This window comes from Mercenaria mercenaria, chromosome 2, assembly GCF_021730395.1.
Source record: "Mercenaria mercenaria strain notata chromosome 2, MADL_Memer_1, whole genome shotgun sequence".
NCBI lineage: Eukaryota > Metazoa > Mollusca > Bivalvia > Venerida > Veneridae > Mercenaria > Mercenaria mercenaria.
This window is the reverse complement of record NC_069362.1, coordinates 73,158,327-73,177,616: the sequence shown is the minus strand read 5'-3', so window position 1 is coordinate 73,177,616 and position 19,290 is coordinate 73,158,327. Positions and strand designations below refer to the sequence as shown.

The following is a 19,290-nucleotide window of genomic DNA, read 5'->3' as shown; positions in this document are numbered from 1 at the left end:
TTTTAAAGAAATTCCTAGATGAACTCCAAGCATTAATAGCAAAATCTATAAATACATTCCATGGATTTAGGTAATGTACCAAAGTGCGAATAAGATCTATGTTAAAGAATCCTAGGCTAGAACCAACAGCCACAAAAACAACTGCCAAACTGCAGTAATGGGAAGTAACTCAATTTCTGTAAATATATAGTAAAGAAAAACAATGAATAGCTGAAATCTATTCAAAAAAGTGTGTTTAATCAGTGTTTGCATAATAATGATTAAAACACAGATTAACCAATTAACAAGAGGGCCATGATGGCCCTATATCGCTCACCAGAGTTGATCTGGCCTACTGACCTAGTTTTTGACCTCACATGACCCAGTTTCAAACTTGACCTAGAGAACATCAAGACAAACATTCTGACTATGTTTCATAAAGACTGGGTCACAACTGTGGCCTCTAGAGTGTTAACAAGCTTTTCCTTTGCTTTGACCAAGTGACCTAATTTTTTACCCCGATTCGAACTTGACCTAGAGGTCATCAAGACAAACACAATTTGTCCAATTCTCACAAGTTTCCTACTTAAACTACTTAAACTGTAGACTCTAGTGAGTGTTAACAAGATTTTCCTTTCATCTGGCCTACTGACCTAGTTTTTGACCTCACATGACCCAGTTTCAAACTTGATCTACAGCTCATCTATACAAACATTCTGACCAAGTTTTATAAAGATTGGTTACAACTGTGGCTTCTAGAGTGTTAACAAGCTTTTCCTTTGATCTGACCGGGTGACCTAGTTTTTGACCCCACATAACCCAGATTCGAACTTGACCTAGAGGTCGTCAAGACAAGAACTCTGACCAATTGTCATGAGTTTCCAACTTAAACTGTGGACTCTAAAGTGTTATCAAGATGTTCCTTTGATCTGACCTCGTTTTTAACCCTACATGACCCAGTTTCAAACCTGGCCTAGAGATCATCAAGACAAACATTCTGACCAAGTTTCATAAAGATTGGGTCACAAATGTGGCCTCTAGAGTGTTTAACAAGGCAAATGTTGACGATGCATTTTGCATGACGGACAATGCCAGATAATGACCGGTCACAATAGCTCACCTTGAGCACTTTGTGCTCTGGTAAGCTAAAAACCTACTGAGTGTGTTTGGTCCTTACTTTTCTTCATATTTTTTATGAATGGCAGCCATTTTGAATAATTTTCGCCAATTTGATTTTTTTCAAACTTTCTTTCAAATTTGCATTTAAAGACACCATATCCTCACTTTCTACCAAGTTTGATGCTTTTCCCACAAATAGCTCAATTTTTTCACCATATGCCTGCACTAAGGATCATAAAATTTATTTCAACATTTTGGACGCGATTAATTCTTTGAATATCATAAAATCAGATTGAAGATTCTAAACTTTATGTCATGATATTGTAAAATAGAATAAGTGATCTCACAAATTTGATTTATCTTAAGATATCCATTATTCTATTTAATTAAATGATACCTTAAAGTTATGTTTTGCTTTCCAACATTCATTTATGGATATCATAAAACAGAATTAAAAATACCATTAAACTGAATTAAGGATATCATAAGACAGGAGGGTCATGATGACCCTGGATGGCTCACCTGAGTCATATGAGCTGCATGTTTCAAAAGCCAAAATGATGCTAAAATATTAAGAAAGTAGGTCATAGGGTCACATTTTATGGTCACTGAATGTCAGTGCAAAACTGTACAAGTCATCCAAATTTCAAGGCTATATCTTAAAAAACAAGAATGCAGGTCAGTAGGTCAACGTCATAGCTAGGTGACCCTTATCACTTTGGTCATCAGGTAATTATAACTAATTAATAATTATCTAGGAAATATGATCTGATAATTTTTTAAGTATTTTTCTTATATAACTCATATAACAAGTGACCCCTGGGGCAGGGCCTCTTTTCACCCCAGGGGCATAATTTAAACATTCTTGTTAGAGATCCACTAGGCAGTGCTAAATACCAAATATCAAAGGCCTAGGCCTTGAACTTTCAGACAAGAAGATTTTTCAATTTTTTTTCCTATTTAAGTCTATGTAAAACTTGGGACCTCCAGGGCAGGCCTCTTTTCGACCCCAGGGGAATAATTTGAACATTTTTGGTAGAGAACCACTAGGTAATGCAACATACCAAATATCAAAAGCCTAGGCTTTGCAGTTTCAGGCAAGAAGATTTTTAAAGTTTCTTCCTATGTAAGTCTATGCAAAGCTTGGGACCCTTAGGGCGGGGCCTCTTTAACCGGTAACAATTTAAACATCTTGGCAGAGGACCACAAGGCAATGCTACATAACAAAATATCAAAGGTCTAGGTCTTGTGGTTTATGACAGGAAGATTTTAAATTTATTTTCCTTTACAAGTCTATGTAAAACTTGGGACACCTGGGTGGGGCCTCTTTTCACCCCAGGGGCATAACTTAAACAAGTTTCATAAAGGACCATTAGATGATGTCACACGCCAAATATTAAGGCTCTAAGCCTTGCAGTTTTGGACAAACATTTTTTAAGTTTTTTCTATATAAGCTTATGTAAAGCTTGGGAGTCCCAGGGAGGGTCCTCTTTGATGTCACATGCCAAATATCTAGGCTCTATACCTTGCGGTTTTGGACAAGAAGATTTTTTAAGATTTTCCTTTCGTTTGCCATGGCAACCTGAGTTCTGTGTGGAATTCAATTCTTTGAACAATTTTGAAGGGAGCAACCCAAGGATCATTCCTGTGAAGTTTGGTGTAAATCTGCTCAATGATTTGAAGAAGATTTTTTTAGAAATTGTTGACGGACACACGACGGACGACACACGGTGGATGACTGACATCAAGCGGTCAAAATAGCTCACTATGAGCCTTTGGCTCAGGTAAGCTAATAAAACTGACATTTTATATATATCAAATAATAGATATAAATAATTACATGATATCCTCAAATGCATTTAATGATATCCAAAAACAATAATGCCAAGGAATAAATTGTGATATAAATCAATCAGTGGTATCACAAAATGAATTTTTGATGATGAAAAATAGTGAATAAATATTAAAATGGCATCTGAGAGTAACTGAAGTATTAGCCACTCTAAGTGGATTTTGAACACATTTAAACCAAACTTGGCAGAGACAGCATTATTCTGCCAAACATGATATTCACCCATTATAATCCTGAAACCCAGATTAAGACTAAAATACGCTGAGCCTTAAGTGTTTAAATTTGGATAACCTTTACATTTATCCCTCAAGAGGCTTTAAAAACATTAGTGTTTCATACATCATGAAGCACATACAAATTCACATATGAATTTAAGTATTACGTTTCTTTATACAGCTTTAATCTGTCTAAAGAAATAATTGGCTTACACTCACAAAGTTAATATATCATCCAATCAAAAACATATGAAACAAAGATACAGTTTTCAGAAGAACTTAGCACATCTCTTACAACTGTTCTGAACAGGAATTTCACAGTATTTTATGGTCACACATCTTTACAAATAGCTGCTTTTATTTACTTGAGTCTGTGTAAAACTTGTCTAAGACACCGCCTGCTACTTCCACTGGAATGAATAGAAAAAAACTTCCAAACTCCTGTGTTTTTATTGCACTAGTTCCCACTGGCTGAGTATCTCTGAAGCAAAATTTGCTGGCAAGTATCACACACTCGCACAGGTTTCGAAGAGGACGGGTGAGGCATCTTGTTGTCAGAACATTCATTGCAGAAAATCTCACCACAGTTTCTACAGTGATGCTGAAATTTAAAAATATATATTTTCACACTTTACTTTCAAGTTAAACTAAACCTAAAACCACATAATAACATAGGTTTAACCTAGAGCTGCTTTTGAGAAAAGTGCATGTCTCCCACAACTGCCTAATCATCTAAATAGTAAGTCAGTCTTTATATACTGTTTACTCACTACAAATATACCTTTGAAGAGTAAAAAGGCTGATTTTGGGTAATTCAAGGGCCATAATTCTGATGTGCATTGGGCAATTTGGCTAGTTATCGAACTTGGCCAAGAACTTATGGTCAAACACATTTTGTTCAAGTTTGGTGAAGATCAGATGAGAAATGTTTGACTTAGAGGGCGGACAAGATATGTGACAGACACACATACACAGACAGGAGTAAATCAATATGTCTTCCACGCCACTGTGTGGTGGGAGACATAATTACATTTTCAAGAAGTTTAGAACAGCTGAACATGAAGAAATGTTCATTTGGTATTAGTCTTGAACTTTATCAATCTGATATAATTATTAGAGAAAAAATTAAAGGAAAGCACACTGTAACTGTCTATAACTTGACCAAAAGCCACCCATTCAGAACCAAAGTTAAACCAGATCTGTAGATACAAATCTCAAACATAAATGTAGAATAAACTCCACACCAGCAAAAAAAGAAAAGAAAAGAAAAAGAGCCAAATGCGAAAAAATTAATACCCATAACTTTGGTAACAAGGAATCAGTAAAACCTAATGATGCTCCCCGATGTATGTGCTTGTCCAAATATGGGGAATAACATATTAGAACCTCCCAAAAAATAGTGATAATAAAAAGAAGAAAATTGAATAAAGGGAGATAATTCAAAAACTAGTTTAGGTAATTATGGTACTTTCTTTGACACCGCACTTCCCATCAACGGCCTCTATTATTTTGTGAAGTTTCAATGAAATGCCATTTATACTTTTCAAGTTATACTCCGGACAAGCCTTATTTTGTATAATAAAGGGAGATAATTCAAAACTAGGCAAGGTAAAGTTATGATTCTTTGTCACTGCACTTAGTCGCAATGGCTTCTATTATTACGTGAAGTTTCAATCAAATGCCATCAATACATTTCAAGTTTTACTCCGGACAAGCTTTATTTTGTATAATAAAGGGAGATAATTAAAAAACTAGATGAAGCAGAATTATGGTTCTTTGATACTGCACTTCCCGGCAATAGCCTCTATCATTTTGTGAAGTTTCAATGAAATGCCATTAATACTTCTCAAATAATGCTCCAGACAATCCTTATTTTGTATAATAAAGGGAGATAATTCAAAAACTAGCTAAAGTAGAGTTATGGTTCTTTGACAATGCACTTCCCATCAATGGCCTCTATCATTTTGTAAAGTTTCAATGAAATGCTATTAATACTTTTCAAGTAATGCTCTGGACAAGCCTTATTTTGTACAATAAAGGGAGATAATTAAAAAAACTAGGTAAGGTAGAGTTATGATTCTTTGACACTGCACTTTGTCATGATGGCCTCTATCACTATGTGAAGTTTCAATCAAATGCTTCTAATATTTTTCAAGTTATACTTTGGACAAAAGTGTGACGGATGGACGGACAAAGTGGCAACTATATGCTCACCCTTCAGGGAGCATAAAAAGTATTCTACTTAAACAAAAGCAGAATGTGATCTGTAGATCCTCAGATCCTCATTACACACTGTCTCACAAAATCTCAGCTAAATATGAATGTCCATGGTAAAAAAAGTGTGGAAAACTTTTACCAGGTAGAGATAGGTCAAAATACACCTAAAAATTGGATGTAACATGCATGTTGTACCACTGAAAAGTGGTCTCGACTTTTCCCTATGGCCAGTAATAAAAAAGTTACAATATAATCTGTTTATAGTAACAACAAAGGGACGTAATTCTAAAAACAAGGGTGGTGCCTCATGGTGGTGAACATTTGTGCCAAATTACATCAAAATCCCTCCATGTATGAAGAAGAAATGCTCCGGACAAAGTCATTCCTGAATTTGATCTTTGACCTCTATGTATTACCTTAACCTTAGACCTAGGGACCTGGTTCTTGCGCAAGACAATCTGTCTTATGGTTGTGAACATTTGTGCCAAGTTACATCCCTCAATGCATAAAGAAGAAATGCTCCGGACAAAGTCATTCTTGAATTTGACCTTTGATCTCTAAGTATGACCTTGACCTTAGACCTAGGGCCCGGGTTTTGTGCACGACATGTTGTCTCATCCAGGGGAATATTGATATTCAAATCCTGTTTTGCATGACAAAGTTATAGAGTGGACAGGAAAAAAAATCCTATAGACCTTTGATCTCAAAGTGTGACCTTGACCTTTAAGCTAGGGTCCTGGGTGTTATGCAAGACACATCGTCTCATCAATGGGAACATTTATGCCAAGTAATATTGTAATCCCTTGATGGATGACAGAGTTCTGGACCGGACAGGAAAAAAAGCCAATTGACCTTTGACCTCCAATTGTGACCTTGACCTTTGAGCTAGGGGTCGGGGTTTTGTGCATGACATATTATCTCATCATGGGAAACATTTGTGCCAAATAATATCAAAATCCCTTCATGGATAGCAGAGTTATGAACCGGACAGGAAAAAAACCCTGTTGACATTTGACCTCCAATAGTGACCTTGACCTTTGAGCAAGGGGTCCGGGATTTGCGCATGACACGTCGTCTCATCATGTGCCAAGTGACATTAAAATCCCTTTATGAATGACAGAGTTATGGACCAGACACGAAACAGACCCTGTTCATGTAGAGATAGTACCTAAGTTTTTCAAATCACAGGTTTGAAGTTAAAAAGCTTTGAAATGAAGACAAAGGTCCATATATTTCTCAAAAACAGAAATATAGACAATATTTTAACCAGAAGTGTGGAGTTATGAGCATTTAATATTTTCATGTTAACGAAAATTTTGTGATCAAGGAAATGTTACTCTTCTTGAACATGGAGAGCATAAACATCAAAGGGACATAACATAGTCAATATTTTCTAATTGGGTGCATTTGATTTAACATTCAACTTTGATCTGGATTGCTAAATAATGATTTATGATACTGTGTGCTAAAAAATTTAGAACATCTGGAACAGTCTATTAACAGCAAAACAATGCTTTAGCAGAATCTAAATAGTTAAGCTCTAACTGGGACTCGAACCCAGGACCTCTTACACCTAAGGTAGACACTCTACCACTTCCCTATAACAGCAGTATCTAATAGCTATGCAGTTTAATTGCTGGATTACATTGTGTGAACTGGAACAATAATCGGTGAACTCCGGATTATTGGCGTATTCGCTTTGTTACCTAATGGCAATTTTTGTGTAAAGAAAAAATATAATCTAATGCTGCCAACGTCATAATCGGTCAAATCTGCCCAAATTTCTCTGACGTGTTGTTCAGAGTATGAACTTACTAACTGGTAGTACCAGTGAAATATTACTTACACTGAATTTCCATATTTGCCCTTTTTGCAGCTGTCGAACGGCAAAGACGGTGTGTTTTGGCCAAATATAAGTAATTATTTTCCCAGTTTTGAGAGGATTTCAATTGATGGGAAATTACAGTTACAAACTAAATACCTTTCTGCAACACATGGAGTCATTAGCATTCACTGTCAATCAGTATTATGACTAAGATCGACTGTCATTCATTCATTTCAAAGTTTCATAGACAGAGTCCGTTGTTTACATTTTTGTATCGTAACCGGTGCACTTGTAAAAATCACTTTAGTTTGAAAAATCAAAGTATGCAAAGAGCTATGGTACGGTCTCTAGTTCATGCCATGTTAACATTTGACTGCTAAGTGTGACCTTGACCTCTGAGCTAGGGTTCTGAAAGTTGTACATGACACATCGTCTTATTATGAAGTACATTTGTGCCAAGTGATATTAAAATCCCTTCATGGATGGGAGAGTTATGGACCGGACAGGAAAAAAGCCCTTTTGACCTTTGACCTCCAATTGTGACCTTGATCTTTGAGCCAGGGGTCAGGGTTTTGTGCATGACACGTTGTCTCATCATGGGGAACATTTGTGCCATGTAATATTAAAATCCCTTAATGAATGACAAAGTTATGGACCGGACACGAAATTGCGGACAGATGGAATGACGGATGGACAGAAAAGCGCATTCCTATAGTCCCCGAAACTGGTTGAAAACCAGTAGGGGACTAATAATTCAATGCCCCGAGTGAGGCTCAAACCCACATCAATGAGGGACAAGTCAGTTACCTTAACCACTAGGCCACGGAGGCCCCAAGATATTCCTAATATTTAATGCAAAGAATTAAGTGAAGATAAAAACACAAATTGACCCTAGATAAAGGGAGACTATTGGAACTTGTTCATTTAATTCATTAGGACAATTTTCCATTCAACCCTCAAGATGATCAGTTTCAAAGACGTCAAAGTGTAATATCAACCTAATTCAAAGGCTTGGCGATGTAATTTATTTGACAGTTCTTTGATAAATTGGGTAGACTTGGAGACATACTGCTGAGGAAGTATGAAATAAGAACCTACATGTCATATGTCATCTCACAACATCTCAAGCTAGATATAGAAAGTCTGTGATATGATGTCATTGAATACATAAATAAATCTAAACATATTGCTATTTACAGAAGTGAGAACTAACAATGCCCATATGGTTGTTTTTTTTTTTATACAAATTCTAACTATATGACCTTTACAGACCTCACCAAACACACTTAAACCACCAAAGACTAAATTAAGATCTACACATTTGTTCACTGTTGAACTGTTGAGAATATTTACACACAAAACAGTAACTGTTTAATGACAGTATACTCCACATTTTGAACTTTTTTTTACATATTACTAGCTTACATGCAAAGTTTGAATTCGTTGTTGGCAATAGTGTGCTTCAAGGCAATTAAGACCTAAGTAACAAAAACAATTTTTATTTAAAATTCAATAGTGACCTTGACCTACAAGCATAGATATTGTACAGAACACGTTGTCTCATCATGGAGAATATTTGTGAGCAGAAATAAGATAATCAGCCATGCGAATAAAAGTTATGGAGTGGAAACAAATTTACTTGACCTTCAATAGTGACCTTGACCTTTGACAAACAACCATGGGTCATGTGCATGATAAAAAGTCTAATCTTTGAGAATATTTCTGTGAAGTACTAAAAAAATCCTTCAATGCAATTAAAAGTTATGGAGTGGAAACAAATTTTTTCTTGATCTTAAACAAAGACCTTGACCTTTAACAGACGAGCATAGATCATGACATTGTGTTTACACATTGTCTTATCATGTGGAACATCTGTGTGTAGCACTAAGATAATCCATCAATGCAAATAAAAATTATGGAGCAGAAACAATTTTTACTTGACCTTCAACTGTGACCTTGACCTATGATCTACAAGCAAAAAGTCATGTATCTGAATAATCTACATACTGATCTATATTCACATATCAAGTTTTATGAACCTAGCTTGAATACTTTTTGAGTAACTGCAGGATCCTGATTTGCAGACTGACAGATGGATGGACGTTCTTACAAACAAACCTTTGTTGGGTATTTCTTTTGTTAACAAGAGCTGTCTCCGTAGGATGACACATGCCCCCGATGGCACTTTGAATGAATAGTTATGGCCAATGTTAGAGTTTAGGACCTTTGACCTACGGAGCTGGGTCTTGCGCGCAACACATCGTCTTACTGTGTCACACATTCATGCATAGTTATTTTAAAATCCATGCATGAATGACAAAGATAAGGACCGGACATGCCCATCAATGCACTATCATGAAAAATGATCTTTAACGTCTAAGTGTGACCTTGACCTTTGAGCTACTGACCTGGGTCTTGCGCACTGCACGTCGTCTTACTGTGGTACACATTCATGCCATGTTATTTGAAAATCCATCCATCGATGACAAAGATATGGACCGGACACGCCCATCAATGCACTATCCTTTAACGTCTAAGTGTGACCTTGACCTTTGAGCTACGGACCTGGGTCTTGCGCACTGCACATCGTCTTACTGTGGTACACATTCATGCCAAGTTATTTGAAAATCCATCCATCGATGAGAAAGATATGGACCGGACACGCCCATCAATGCACTATCCTTTAACGTCTAAGTGTGACCTTGACCTTTGAGCTACGGACCTGATTCTTGCGCACTGCACGTCGTCTTACTGTGGTACACATTCATGCCAAGTTATTTGAAAATCCATCCATCGATGACAAAGATATGGACCGGACACGAAAATTGCGGACAGACCGACAGACCGACAGAGACCGACAGACCGACAGACAGACAGACGGTTCAAAAACTATATGCCTCCCTTCGGGGGCATAAAAAGTACCCAACATGCAACAGAAAGTACCCAATTAGCAGTATGAAATGAACAGAATTTACAGCTAACTATTGTCCTCTGTACCCAACAAAATTTTAATGTTCTCTCGTTCACTCGGACAGATATACGGATGGATGGACAGAGGGCATTTCTATAGTCCCCTCAAGGGGACTAAAAGGGGTCAATAGTTTGAAAGAATATATGTCAGAGTTATGAGTCCTGCTCTGCTGTAAGATTATCTCATAATACTGAAACATGTGTGGAGTGTGGGAGTTTGAAAGCATTTGGTCAGATGTTTTTTTTTCAGGATCCTGATTACACGCAAAACCTTCACCACAATGTTTATATTAAGGATGACTACCCGTAATAGGCCTCAATTTCACCAAAAGCGTACATTCAACTTGATAATGTAAGCTTTGAAAATGTCAAACGAAAGAAATAAGGTGCATATTGACAAGTTATATAGTGACAGCAGTTCTCAAAAATTTCCTTTAGATTACCTCCCCTGATAATTTTGGTTTTTCATGAATTATCTCCCCTGAAAACTAGAAAAAATAATTTTCTCGTTTTCCCTACGGTAAATTTTCGATTTCTTTTTTTATATTTGTATCAGAATCATATAATGCAGCTTTCTACCACAAAATTTTCTCGAAACTCAAGCTCAGATTCCCATAATCAAAGAAATCAGATATTTCCCATAGGCATCAATGTTAACTTCAATACCGATTATCTCCCCTAAAAATGACAAAATTCGAAAAATCTCTCGGTGAAACGTTTTTAATTTTGACTGTCTTTAAAGTGACCAAATTTCATTTAGATATTACCATCCAGTTACAAGATACGAAATATGGCTATTAAACCATGTAATCCTTAACAAGAGGGTCATGATGACCCTGGATCACTCACCTGAGTAATATGAGCTACATGTTTTAAATGTCAAACTGATGCTAAAATGTTAAGAAAGTAGGTCAGTAGGTCACATTTATGGTCACTAAAAGTCAGTTTTATGATCCGCGAGCAAAACTGTACATGTCATCCAAATTTCAAGGCTGTATCTTAAAAAAAACAAGAAAGTAGGTCAGTAGGTCACACTCAAGGTCACTGAAAGTCAGTTTTTAAGATCGGCGTGCAAAACTGTACATGTCATCCAAATTTCAAGGCTGTATCTTAAAATACAAAGTCATATATGACCTTTGACCCTTAAGTGTGACCTTGACCTTGAAGCAAGTCATCCGGAACATGCGCTCTGCACATCCTCTCAGTGTGGTGAACATTTCTGCCAAGTTTCTTTGAAATCCTTCCAGCAGTTCAAGAGTTACAGAGTGGACATGAAACAAACTGATATGACTTTTGACCCCTAAGTGTGACCTTGACCTTGAAGTGAGTCATCCGGAACATGCACTCTGCAAGTTGTCTTGGTGTGGTGAACATTTGTGTCAAGTTTCTTTGAAATCCTTCAAGGGGTTCAAGAGTTATAAAGAAAACACGAAACAAACTGATATGACCTTTGACTCTTAAGTGTGACCTTGACCTTGAAGCGAGACATCCAAAACATGCGCTCTGCACGTCGTCTCGGTGTGGTGAACATTTGTGTCAAGTTTCCCTGAAATCCTTCAAGGGGTTCAAGAGTTACAAAACCGACACGAAATTGCTAACGGACGTTCCTACATATGGATACTTATGTGGCTACTCTTTTGTTCTCTCTATTGTTCTTTTAGCCACGTAAGAGAAAAATAGCCACATAAAAGCCTTACGGAATGAATGACATCAAAGAAAAAGTACAGTATCCTATTGTTCCTATAACCACCTAAGTATGCAAATGTGAGCTCGGACAGACGGACGGACAGATGGACACCTGCGTCATAACATAATACGTCCCTTTGGGCGTATAAATATCAAAAGCAAAGGCCTTGCAGCTTCAGACAAGAAGATTTTTGAAGTTTTTTCCTATATAAGTCTTTGTAAAACTTGAGACCCCCTGGAGCAGGGCCTCTTTTCACCCAAGGGGCATGATTTGAACAATTATGGTAGAGGACCACAAGGCAATGTTAAATACAAATATCAAGAGCCTAGCTCTTGTGGCTTTAGAAAAGAAGATTTTTAAAGTTTTTTACTATCTATGTAAAACTTGCGACCCCCGGAGCGGGGCCTCTTTTCACCCCAGGGGCACAATTTGAACAATCTTAATAGAGGGCCATAAGATGATGTCACATGCCATATATCGAGGCTCTACACCTTGAGGTTTTGAACAAGAAGATTTTTAAAGTTTTTCGAGTTCTGCATAGAATTCAATTCTTTGAAAAATTTTGATAGGGGGCCACCCAAGGATCATTCCTGTGAAGTTTGGTGTAATTCTGCCCAGTGGTTTTCTAGGAGAAGATTTTTTTAGAAAATGTTGACGGACGGACGACACACGTCGTACAACGGACATTGAGTGGTCACAAAAGCTCATCATGAGCCTTTGGCTCAGGTGAGCTAACAAGAAAGTAGGTCAGTAGGTCAAGGTCACAGTCAAGTGATCCCTAATTGCTTGGGGTCATCAGGTAATTATAATTAAACAGTTTAGGAATGATGATCTAATAATTTTTGAAGTATTTTTTCCTATATAACTCATAATTATAACAAGTGACCCCTAGGGCGGGGCCTCTCTTTACCCCAGGGGCATAATTTGAACGAACTTGTTAGAGATCCACCAAGAAATGCTACATCCAAATATCAAAGGCCTAGGCCTTGAACTTTCAGACAAGAAGAGCTTTATTTTTTTTTTCCCTATATATGTCTATGTTAAACTTGTAACCCCAGGGCAGGGTCTCTTTTCACCCTAGGGACATAATTTGAACAATTTTGGTAAAGAAACACTAGGAAAGACAGTATACTTAATATCAAAAGCCTAGGCCTTGCAGTTTCAGGCAAGAAGATTTTTAAAGATTTTTTCCTATATTATGTAAAACTTGAGATTTCCGGGGCAGGGCCTCTTTTCACCCCAGAGGCACAATTTGAAAAATTTGGTAGAGGACCACAAGGCAATGCTACATTCAAAATATCAAAGGCCTAGCTCTTGTGGTTTTATGGAAAGAAGATTTTTTAAGTTTTTTACTATATAAGTCTATGTAACACTTGTGACCCCCATGGTGGGGCCTCTTTTCACCCAAGGGGCACAATTTGAACACTCTTGATAGAGGACCATAAGATGATGTCACAAGCCAAATATCAAGGCTCTAAGCCTTGCGGTTTTGGACAAGAAGATTTTTAAAGTTTTTCCTTTTGGTTGCCATGGCAACCAGACTTCTGCATGGAATTAAATTCTTTGAAGAATTTTGACAGGGGACCACCCAAGGATCATTCCTGTGAAGTTTGGTGTAATTCTGCCCAGTGGTTTTCAAGAAGAAGATCTTTTTAGAAAATGTTGACGGACACACTATGCACACAATGGTCATTGAGCGGTCACAAAAGCTCACCATAAAGTCTTTGGCTCAGGTAAGCTAAAAAGGTGTGGTACTTTGCTAAAGTTATGTAACCTACCATATAAAGTAATAACATGATGTTTGGAACTTATGTCCAGTAAAAAGCATTTGACCTAGCTGTTTCTGAGAAGACATTATAGGTAAAACTTTAAACAAAATTTCTAAATTAAAAATATGTATATTTTTGACAAAATGTAATCCTATCCTGTGCTGTCAAATTATGATGGCTATGACATGTGAAGGAATTTAGTCCCAAAACATACTTACATCCAAATCATCTGTGATGCAGACATGAACCTCTGCAGAAAGGGTGACAACAGATCTTCTATTCAAATAGTATTCAAAGATATGGAGTGGACAAGAAAGATATTATCTTAAACTTGCAAACAGCTGGAAGTAAAGTTCTGAAAATCATCCCATTATGGCACATATTTGAGCAAAGTTAGTTGAAAATCCTTTAAAATGGTAAATAAAATACAGACAGACAGACAAAGGGGCAACTACATGATCCCCAAATATTTGTTTACAGGAGCATAAAAGTCTGTACAAACCTTTCTTCTTGCAACTGAAAATGGTTTTTCACATTGTTTACAGGAGGAAACATCTTTGTCGCTGGCCCAGCTTGCCTCTTTGTTTGCCATTTGTAATTCTCTCATGTCCTCAACCCTTAATTTAGATCTGTAAGAATATGATAGAAACTATTTGCTTGTTTCAGTGAGAGATCAAAATATCTTTCACTGAGTGAACAATTATAGATGTAAGCTGGAAGTTACAGAAATGCAAAAAAAAATTATTTTTTTTGTTGGGGGTGGGTGGTTGGGGGTCGGGTTGAGGATGGAGAGTATGAGGAATACCAAGGAACAATATGAAATATAAGACATCAGCAAAGAAACTTAAATTCATATATATATTTTTTGTGGAGCAGAGGAGGAGGGGTGTGATGAGTGAGTGGGTAGCCGTTGGGGGTTATGCGGGATACTGAGAAACAATATATAAGATATATGCGAGAGTGTGAAATATGAAAAAACTAACTGGGAAGTGGTTGGGGGAGGGCAAGTGGTTGTAATAGGGGTTTGAGTAAAAGTTTAAGGGGGATGAAGGATACTTAGAACCAATATATGAAATTTTAAGTATGTTTATGAATATTACAGTAAAACCGAAATACTTTAACCAACACTATCACAATATCTGACCACAGTGACCTTGATGTTTAGGGTATCCGGCCATTAAACATAGGATGTCTGCCCCTTGCCAAGTTTAACCCATATGTGAGGTTTGATCATTAAAGGTTTTTGTATAGTTGGGTTTAACATCACACTGACATAATTATAGGTCATTATGGTGACTTTCCAGCTTTGATGGTGGAGGAAGACCCCAGGTACCCCTCCGTGCATTATTTCAACATGCGGGGTTGGGGGGCACCTGGGTAGAACCACTTGCCTTCTGTAAGCCAGCTGGATGGCTTCCTCACATGAAGAATACAATGCCCCGATTGAGGCTAAAACACACATCGTGACTCGTGAGGGAAAGTGATCTGAAGTCAGCGACCTTAACCACAAGGCCACAAAGGCCCTGTGGGACTCCATTAGCCAAAGGATACCTGCCCTGTACCAAGAGCAAGCCTTATTTGAGGTTTGATGATAGTAAATGCAGTAGATAAGAAGATAAAGTTAAAACCTTAACCTTCAAACAACGAAGACACCCATGTCAACACTGACTCCAGTTGAGTACATTAGCCTTTTTTATTTTTGAACAGTCAAGCATAAAATATATATCAAATCAATTTTTGAGAATATACGGGACCTATCCATATATCTTCAAATTCTAACTAGAGATGCTTTTGAGAAAAGCGCATGTCTCCCACAACTGCCCAATGAACAAGAGCTGTCCGTAAGACAGCGCGCTCGACTTTTCTCAGTGCTTGACTCTAAATTAGAGCTGAAATTTGCCAGTAAAAAAATTCTAAGTTAAAAAGGGACATAACTCTGTCAAAATTCAAATCAGAGTTATGGGAATTGTGTCTCCTGGTGTAGACTTTGATAGTAAATAAATATTTTGAGTTTCAAGTCAAAAGCTTTAACAGTAACCAAGATATTTGACTTTTAACAAAAAATTCTAAGTTAAAAAGGGGCATAATTCTGTCAAAATTCATATCAGAGTTATGGATATTGTTTCTCCTGGGGTAGACTTTGATGGTAAATAAGTATTTTAAGTTTCAAGTCAAAAACTTTGATAGCAACAGAGATATTTGACTTTATCAAAAACTTTAACCAAACATTCTAAGTTAAAAAGGGGCATAATTCTGTTAAAATTCAATCAGAGTTATGGGGATTGTTTCTCCTGGTGTAGACTTTGATAGTAAATAACTATTTTAAGTTTCAAGTCAATAGCTTTGATAGTAACAGAGATATTTGACTTTATCAAAAACTTTAACCAATGGCGACAGCGACGCCGACGCCGGGGCGAGTGCAATAGCTGTACTTGTTCTTCGAAAAGTCGAGCTAAAAATGACTAGTTTCTCTGGATGGTCCAGACGAATGGATCCGATCAGTAATTCAAGGGCCATAATTCAAAAGTGCCTAAGCGGATTTGGCCAGTTATTGAACTTGGCCGAGGTCTTATGGTCAAATACATTTTGTTCAAGTTTGGTGAAGATCTGATGAGAAATGTTCGACTTAGAGTGCAGACAAGCTTTGTGACAGTGCTGCCCAACACAAAATGACTAGTTTCTCTGGATGGTCTAGACGAATGGATCCAATCAGTAATTCAAGGGCCATAATTCAAAAGTGCCTGAGTGGATTCGGCTAGTTATCGAACTTGGCCGAGGTCTTATGGTCAAACACATTTTGTTCAAGTTTGGTGAAGATCGGATGAGAAATGTTCGACTTAGAGTGCGAACAAGCTTTGTGACAGACAGACACAGCCTGGAGTAATAATCAATATGTCTCCCACACCACTGTGTGGTGGGAGACATAATTTTTGGATGGGCTGAAACTGCTCTTGCTAGTAATTTTGAGTGCAAATGCTCACCTAATAAATGAAAGAAACAAATCAGAAGTTAGTGTCAAACTTCTGACAGATGAGAAAGTGCTACAATATTAGTGTTACTTCCAGCAGCAAAAAGTGGAAATCATTTCTTTCTTATATCATGTTTTTGTGTATAAATGGTATCTAATTGTGAATAATTCCCTTAAATTTCTGTGTTTCAAAAAATGAGATGATCAAATTTTTCACTGGTTCCAAACCACACATCATTAACAGGAAGGCATCCTTACCATCTGTTCTAAGATGGGTAGTGTTTAATTATAAAATCCTGAAGAAGTCCGTTAGATATGTATAAGTTTATAAATTGCAAAAGTCATACAGTAACAAAATGTTACTTTATATCATACTCATGAAATATTAACTTGAACTTGAGCTATCACTGAAAGTGATTAAAATCTGCTACAGGGGATGTAAAATGTTGTGCTCATGACCTTGAACTCCTACTGAGTCCTTGACCTTGGACCTTATGACCTGGGTTGTGCAGTCTGCATATTGTCTTGATGCGATTAACAAATGATGTTTGTTTTATGACAATGTTTCCTGCAGTTTATGGAGTAGACAAGAATTCAAGCCATTTGAACTCCAAATATGACCACGAACTTAGACCTGGCGACCTGAGTTGTGCTTGTCCTATTGACTAAGTAAACAATTGATGAGTATTCTATAAAAATCCTGCCAGCAGCTAAATAGATATGGAGTTGACACAAAGTAAAGCTAATCGACCTCCAAGTGTGCCCTTGACCTTCAACCTAGTGACAAGGCTCATGCATGCTTCTTGTTGTATTACTATGGTGAACTTAAACATGACATTGTAGTTGTTTAACATCCTTTACAAAAGTTTGAAACTAAGCATTTTGAGCTTTGGCCTTATAGTGTGACCTTGGCCTTTGACCTAGTGACTGGTATTGTGCATCTGCCTGTTGACTTGATATGGTTAATAACAGATGCTAGTTCTATAAAACCTTTCCAGCAGTTTAAAAGATATGGAGCATAATTATGCAAAATTAAGCTAACTGACCAATGACTTCCAAGTAAGACCTTGCCCTTGGACCTAGTGACCTTTGTCAAATATGAATCTTAGTAAATATATGTGCACAGCTATTTGGAAATCCCTTAAACTGTTTCAGACAAATGCCTCCAGAACGGTACTACAGATGTACATGCATGATTCCAATAGTTCCCATATACTTAGTTATGATCTGGGGTTATGATAAATAAGACTCTCCTATATGTTCCTAAAATGTTGATATTGTGGTGGACATCTGACAGATGAAACATTTTGACGCTACAGAGCAAGTCTTTACAATACTGTAAGCTATTTTCCTTACAATTTGATACAAACATCAAACATACCAGTACACACTATATTTTACAAAAATTAAAAACAAACATTTATATCAGAAAGGTACATCTGATGATTAATATGGAAATAAGTATATTTTATGGATCATTTTTTTACTTACTCGCTTAAATGTGACCCTAATTCTGCTAAAGTTTTTTCCTGCTCTTCACACTGTTTTTGCATTTCCCTGAACTGTCTTTGTAAATTTTCATGATCACTTTCTAAAGTCTGATAGTGCTGTAGTTCTTTCTGTAACTGCGAAGTTTTTGCCTTTTCCTGTTCCAAATTTTTTTGTAAATTTCCTCTCCATTCTCTCTCAATTCGTAAGTCAGTTTCCAAGGCAGTTCTGAAAAATAACAAACAACTAGAGCTGCTTTTGAGAAAAGTGCATGTCTACCATAACTGCCTTAATCATATAGATTGGCATTTCTTCTCCATTATGTATCTGAATCAACCATGCACCAAGACCTGTATCACTGGCATCAGTATTTTCGGTAATTCAAGGGCCATAATTCCGAAGTGACTGGGCCGATTTAGCTAGTTATCGAACTTGGCCGAGCACTTATTGGCAAGTCTGGTGAAGATCAGTTGAGAACTGTTCGACTTAACACACACACACACACACACAGTCATGCACACACACACAGACAGGAGTAAATCAATATGTCTCCCACCACAGTGGTGTGGGAGACATAATTAAAGCCCATAGAATGTCTTTTATATGTAATAAGACAGACATGTAGTTTATGTTTCCACTTTAACTTTTAACTCATTTTCAGTTATTTTCTGTTAAGGTCATTTCCATTTTAGAACCTTATGTAAGAATTTCACACATTTCATTATTGCTTAGAATTTTATGCTACAGAAATTCTGTTTGAGAATTGTGATTGTTTATTACTCATTAGTCCAAGCTTTGAAAAGAGCTGATATTTTTAAAACTGGTCACAGTTACACATACAACAAGGAGAGGAAGCATAGTGACCCAATATGGTTTAATGGAAAAAATTGAAAATGTCTTCCTGTGACTGGTTGAAAAAGTAGGATAAACACTAGTCCGTATTCATAACTGTAGTTACCTCCCCTGACAGTTTGTCCACAGAGTCACGCCTATTAAAACTATCATAATAGAAATACTTCAGTCTCTCAGACATGATTGCTAGCACCATGATAGACTTACAAAGTCTGTAATCTGTAATAAAGTTTATTCTTTCTTCATACTGACACTAATATTTTCCAAGAAAAACATTTTCTCTCTAGGCTCATCTCAACACGTTAGAGTCAGAGGTTAGAGATATTGTAATTTTTTTTAGAAAGTGCTA

At 36.9% G+C, this 19,290-nt stretch overlaps 1 protein-coding gene across 5 annotated transcripts in view; it reads right to left on the bottom strand.

Moving 5' to 3' along the window:
* Nucleotides 1-215: 215 nt before the first annotated feature.
* The window catches only part of LOC128555218 (RUN and FYVE domain-containing protein 2-like), a 97,260-nt gene continuing 78,185 nt past the window's right edge, over nucleotides 216-19,290 (bottom strand). For all 5 annotated transcript variants that reach the window (XM_053536945.1, XM_053536949.1, XM_053536946.1 and 2 more), the window contains 3 exons: nucleotides 18,093-18,317; nucleotides 14,136-14,262; nucleotides 216-3,766 (listed from right to left, as the gene is read on the bottom strand). In XM_053536945.1, the coding sequence (XP_053392920.1) occupies nucleotides 3,623-3,766; nucleotides 14,136-14,262; nucleotides 18,093-18,317 (496 nt within the window). In that variant the 3' untranslated portion in view covers nucleotides 216-3,622. The remainder of the gene's footprint in view (nucleotides 3,767-14,135; nucleotides 14,263-18,092; nucleotides 18,318-19,290) is intronic.